This window comes from Nipponia nippon, unplaced genomic scaffold (genome assembly GCF_047370975.1).
Source record: "Nipponia nippon isolate SJK-2023a ecotype South Korea unplaced genomic scaffold, ASM4737097v1 scaffold_1, whole genome shotgun sequence".
NCBI lineage: Eukaryota > Metazoa > Chordata > Aves > Pelecaniformes > Threskiornithidae > Nipponia > Nipponia nippon.
Window position 1 is genome coordinate 72,743,848 of NW_028262290.1, and position 6,000 is coordinate 72,749,847.

General features: G+C 37.7%; 1 protein-coding gene across 3 annotated transcripts in view; it reads left to right on the plus strand.

Moving 5' to 3' along the window:
- GALNT1 (polypeptide N-acetylgalactosaminyltransferase 1) overlaps positions 1 to 5,669 on the plus strand; it is a 90,254-nt gene extending 84,585 nt beyond the window's left edge. For all 3 annotated transcript variants that reach the window (XM_087759629.1, XM_087759627.1, XM_087759628.1), the window contains 3 exons: positions 166 to 264; positions 1,028 to 1,162; positions 4,021 to 5,669. In XM_087759629.1, coding sequence (XP_087615755.1) covers positions 166 to 264; positions 1,028 to 1,162; positions 4,021 to 4,167 — 381 coding nt within the window. In that variant the 3' untranslated portion in view covers positions 4,168 to 5,669. The remainder of the gene's footprint in view (positions 1 to 165; positions 265 to 1,027; positions 1,163 to 4,020) is intronic.
- The last annotated feature ends 331 nt before the right edge of the window (positions 5,670 to 6,000 follow it).

Below are 6,000 nucleotides of genomic sequence, written 5' to 3' on the forward strand. Positions count from 1 at the left end.
ATCGGACAGTGGTTTCTCCTTGTAATACAGTTCCTAAGTTTTAGATGTCATGCACATAACCTCTGGTGTATAGCACGGTAGAACTGGTGCTGGTGTGGTTTGATATGGACCTAGTTCTCTTCTAAAAATAACAACCTTTGGTGATGTGCTCTTTTTCACTCTCAGATAAGAAATGTGGAGACAAATCAATGTCTGGATAACATGGCAAGAAAAGAAAATGAGAAAGTTGGAATCTTTAACTGCCATGGAATGGGTGGCAATCAGGTGATCTTTTTTTTTTTTTTTTTTTTAAATGATCTTAATGTATTGAATTATTTGGAACACTACTTCTCATCAGGACCATTCTTCGATTCTTTCAGTAGTTATCTTTAAAATATACTTAAGTTGTAAAGTTTAGGAAACCCTAATTGAAGAAGATGCCTGTAAGAGGAAATGCATGACAAGATTTGTTGGTGGTTTGTCATTTGTAGGTTTTTGAGGCCTGATTGCAATGGTTTTTTAGATCAACTTTCAAGTCAAAAATGAAATGAGGGAAGGAGGAAACATCTATAAGCTAGACTTTACCTTCTGTAGGTTCTCTGGAATTGTCTTCTGGTTAAACCTCCTGATTGGCATTGTTACTTTAAAAAAAAAAAATGCTTGTACCTGAAATGCTGTTTTTAATGTACAGTTTTCTGGTTGTCAGTTCTGGAATTTATTTTATACCTGTTTTTTTGTTCTACTTTGTTAATAATTCTTGATTAATTCTTTTCTAATATACAGAGATTACCTATGTTGGGGATCTTCCTGTTTCTAAACAGGAAGCAGTCTGCAATTCAAAAAAATGTCAATTTTCACCAAAGAGCTTGTTCATATAGTGTTTATATTTATTCCCTTAAAAAAAAAAAAATCTTTCTATTGATGCTGAAGAGAAAAGAAGAAAAAATTTAGTGGATATTAATGAAGAAATGCACAAATGTTCCCCATGCCCGCGGAATCTTTTAGTTCAACTTTTTTTTTCAGGTCCTTTCATTCTTTTTCTGTCCAGGTTTTCTCATATACTGCCAACAAAGAAATTCGAACAGATGATTTGTGTTTAGATGTATCGAAACTTAATGGCCCAGTAACAATGCTCAAGTGCCACCATCTAAAAGGAAATCAGCTTTGGGAATATGATCCAGTGGTAAGTCTTCTAATGACTTGTGACATTGGAATGAGACAACCTGGGTTTTTACGTGAGCCTACAGAGGAACATATTCCAGCGTGGGAGCACTATTTGACAGTCAAAACAGGAAACAAAGTCAGGATTATGTTCCCTGTGTTATTAATTCATGGTGTAGTCACTCAATGAGCATCTATATTGATTTAATTACCTAGTGAGTTTTGGGGGAGCTTTTAGAAGAATATTTTCAATGTGCTTTTGGATCCTCTGGAGAAAGGTAGTCTGCTAGTGTAGTGTTGTGTTACAATGAGATCAACAATGGAAAAAGCATTCCAGGTATCTACTGGACCAGTAAAAGATAATGCTAACCATCTTGTGACAAATTCGGCACCTGGTGTCTTATCTTGCACAAGGTTAAAAGGAAATACTTTTCTAATTAAAAAATTGGCATCCCAGAATTATAAGGAAGATTTTACATTTCTAATCATGGTATGTTTAAGGTAGAGATACTAAAACAGCTTTATTTTAATCATTCTTTCTTGTACATAATGTTAAAATTTATTTTGAAGTTCATGTGTTGAACTGCCAGATCTAGAAATCATTGGCTGTTGATCCATTCATGATTAATTTGATTTGCAAGCTCTAAAAACAATTTTGTTGTTGAGTAGTGCAGTGAATAACTCTGACTTATGGCATGGCTAGTTAGAAAAAAATAGTTCTCAAGCATTTAAAATCAGTTGTTGCAAAGGACAGTTGCTAGACAATTTGTGGAAGAAGAATCTTGCCAGTATAATCATGATGACTAATTTATAAAGAGAATATGTAGATATTTGGGATATTGCCACTAAATAGACTTGCTAGAGATTTTAGTAGCTGAGGGGTTAACAAAATCTACAGCTTTTAAGACTAAAAGGAAATAGTTATGAATGATTTTTTTTTTTTTTTAAATTAGGTTGGCAGTTAATGTGGAAGGCAGTGGATCTCTACTAGGATTTCTGTAGATGGCTAGCAACTGCTGATAGGAGACTGAAGAAAGCTGTTGAAGGCTTTCAGGATTAATTGTTAATTGAAATGATTAAATTTGAGTCTTGGGAACCATTCATTCTTGTTTTTCATGTAGTTAGTTTACCTGACTTAAGTAAATAAGATGAACAATATTACTACATGCAGTGATTCACCAAACAGCAAGTGCTTTTTGTTTTGTTTCTACCTTATCAATGGTAAGAACATTGCATCTTTAGACACCTAATTGCAATAGTCTGTCTTGAGTATCCATAGTACCGTGGCAGGAAATGCAACTTCCGAAGATCTCTTCTCTATGAGGACAGTGCTGGGGTAGATGGAGTGGTGTATGGAAAATTGCATAAGTAAGATTAGTAGGAATTGGAAAAGATATATATGTATGTGAATTTGTACACAACTTTTTTTTTCATAGAATCGTTTAGGTTGGAAAAGACCCTTAAGATCATCGAGTCCAACCATTAACCTAGCACTGCCAAGTCCACCACTAAACTATGCCCCTAAGCACCACAGCTACACAGTCTTTTAAATACCTCCACGGATGGGGACTCAACTACCTCCCTGGGCAGCCTGTTCCAGTGCCTGACTACCCTTTCGGTGAAGAAGTTTTTCCTAATACCCAATCTAAGCCTCCCCTGGCGCAGCTTGAGGCCATTTCCTCTTGTCCTGTCACTTGTTACTAGGGAGAAGAGACCTACGCCCACCTCGCTACAACCTCCTTTCAGGTAGTTGTAGAGGGTGACAAGGTCTCCTCTCAGCCTCTTCTTTTCCAGGCTAAACAACCCCAGCTCCCTTAGCCACTCCTCATAAGACTTGTGCTCTAGACTCTTCACCATCTTCGTTGCCCTCCTCTGGACACGCTCCAGCACCTCAATGTCCTTCTTGTAGTGAGGGGCCCAAAACTGAACACAGTACTTGAGGTGTGGCCTCACCAGTGCCAAGTACAGGGGCACGATCACTTCCCTAGTCCTGCTGGCCACACTATTTCTGATGCAAGCCAGGATGCTGTTGGCCTTCTTGGCCACCTCAGCACATTGCTGGCTCATATTCAGCCAGCTGTCAGCCAACACCCCCAGGTCCTTTTCTACTGGGCAGCTCTCCAGCCACTCCTCCCCAAGCCTGTAGTGTTGCATGGGGTTGTTGTGACCCAAGTGCAGGACCCAGCACTTAGCCTTGTTGAACCTCACACGGTTGGCCTCGGCCCATCGATCCAGCCTGTCCAGGTCCCTCTGTTGAGCCTTCCTACTGCCCAACTTGGCGTTTTCTGCAAACTTACTGAGGGTGCACTCAAGCCCCTCATCCAGATCATTGATAAAGATACTAAACAGAACTGGCCCCAGCACTGAGCCCTGGGGAACACCACCGGCCACCAACTGGATTTAACTCCATTTATCACAACTTTTAAAAGAACATACTTCTTAAAAATAACATAGTACTAAAAGAACATAGTATAAGGTCGGTTTTGTCCCCAACTGAGAAAAAAGCGTACTTTTGAATACATATGCAATGTGTTCATTCTGATCTGATCGAAACTACTATTATAACAAGTATATCTTACCAAACTTTAATTTCTAACTCATCAAAGGTCCCTAGCTGTATAGTCCTATCTAAAGAGTGGTGGAACATCATTTAAAAGTTCGAACTGTTCTGTTTTTCATGAAGCAATGTTTTTTAGTATCTACAACATCAAGTAGCATATTTAAGTGTTCTTCAGGATTGGGATCTGGAGTCAGTAACTAAGGGGTCTTGTCTAGTTCCTACTTACCTATGGAAGAATTTTAATGGCTACTAGAGACGTTTTGGCTAGCTTATGCCTGGTGACTTCTGTAAAACTAATTTATTTTTATTTTGTCTTCAAGAAATTAACCCTGTTGCATGTGAACAGTAACCAGTGCCTGGACAAAGCCACTGAAGAGGACAGCCAGGTACCCAGCATCAGAGACTGCAATGGCAGCCGCTCCCAGCAGTGGCTGCTTCGCAATGTCACCCTTCCAGAAATATTCTGAGAGGTTCTAAAGAAAAGCAAGGATTGACTGGGCTACCTCGGCTGATACTTTGGCTACACTGTTAAGTAGCAACAGAAGAAACTTCTGCTCAGCAGAATCCACAGTTCGTCAGCTGTTAGAACTCCTGCAGCTTCTCAGTAGCTGTGAACAAGCCTTCCTGTATAAGGATGTGAAACTACCACACATACTAGTGAAACTGCACCCACTGATGTTTACAAGATTGAAAGAGTTTCTTCCAGCAAATAATTTAAAGAACATTGGGACAGTGGAAACATAATCAATGAAGTAGTCTCTCTGAAGAGCTGCATATCATTGTAGTTTGCTTGCACATCAGTAACCTCTGCTGAAAGTGCTGTTGTAATGAAGAAAGTTTCAAGAATTTTTTTTCCTGGTTAGCAGTGGTAACCAGACTACTAAATATAGATCCACAAATAAATGAAAGAGAAAGCTGGAAACCAGATTGAGTAACATGAAATAAGAATTCTGTGGTTTAAAAACAAAAAGTAAACAGGGTTTAATGGAAACTAAATCAGAACTATGAAAAGTACAATTTGTTATAGTGAAGTATCAAATTTATATGTAGATTTTATACCTCAGTGGGGGAAAATAACCAAGTCAAAAGGCAACTGTTTCTCTTTTTCAATTGTGTGATAGCCCATAAATACTTTTTTTTTTTTGGCGGGTCTAAAATTATTTTGGGTGCAAACAAAATGAGCATAAGAGTAAAGTTAGCTCTTGAATGTCAGATCAACTTTTTTCTTTTTTTTTTTATTTCTTGGCTGTTGGAATTGTATCTTTTTATTACTGTCCGAAAACTGGAGGTTAACATGCTGTCTAACTTTTTTTTTGTCCAGACCTGCAGTTTCAGTTTATACTTGGGTCAGTCAGCTTATGGACTTTCATGGCCAAACAAAAGATTTAAGTACACTTTGAAATTAAGTTAACTTGACAGAATATGCTTAGCACCCAAGACTCATACTACTGTACTACAGTTTTATTTTCATAGCAATAAATCTTTTGTTCCTTGTTTGATTTCAGTCATCAGAAAGCCAGAAGAAAAGACACGTGTTTTGGGTAGCAGGGCATCAGCAAAACTGAAGGTTTTCTGGAATCCTTTTTCACTTCATATTCAGATGTGCTTCATTGTCAAGTGCATATTTAGATTAGGCTCTGAATTGTAATGTTGATCTGCTGCTTTTTTCTAATAAAACCTGAAGAAAAATAGCTAAATTGGCATGGGTTTTAAAGTTAACATAGCCAAAAGCAATATGACTATGTCATTACGTTGGTCTACATTTTTTAACTGAATTGCTTTGTTTTGTTAAGAAAAATCTGTGTGGGCTGATCCTGAAAATGAGCCACTGAACACTCAGAGTATACATTGAATTTTCTTTTGGAAAGAAAAACAAGATTTACTTAATGAAGAGGATATTTTTATGATAAATGTCATTGTTTGGCCAACTGTCCTGTAAAGCAAATTAAACCTAGACTCATGCAACAGTTGTGTGGAATTGTATTTGGCTGTTATGGCTGTTTTAGATTTGCTATTTCAAGTTGCTTTAATCCATGTTATCTCCGTTATTTCTGCAGTAGTACACAAGAGTTCATACACAAAGCAGGGGAAGTGTTAACAAATTGCAGTTATGTTGCTACTTTAAAAACACACAGGATCAGTTGATCTGGGATTAATATCAGATAAAGCATCTAAATATATAACTGTCTGTCATTGACCCCTCTTTTTGGATAGCCCTGCAAACCTTACGAGGTCGAAGTGGATTTATGAAAGTAATGGTATAGTACATTTATCAGAAAGATACTGAAGTGTACCCAAAT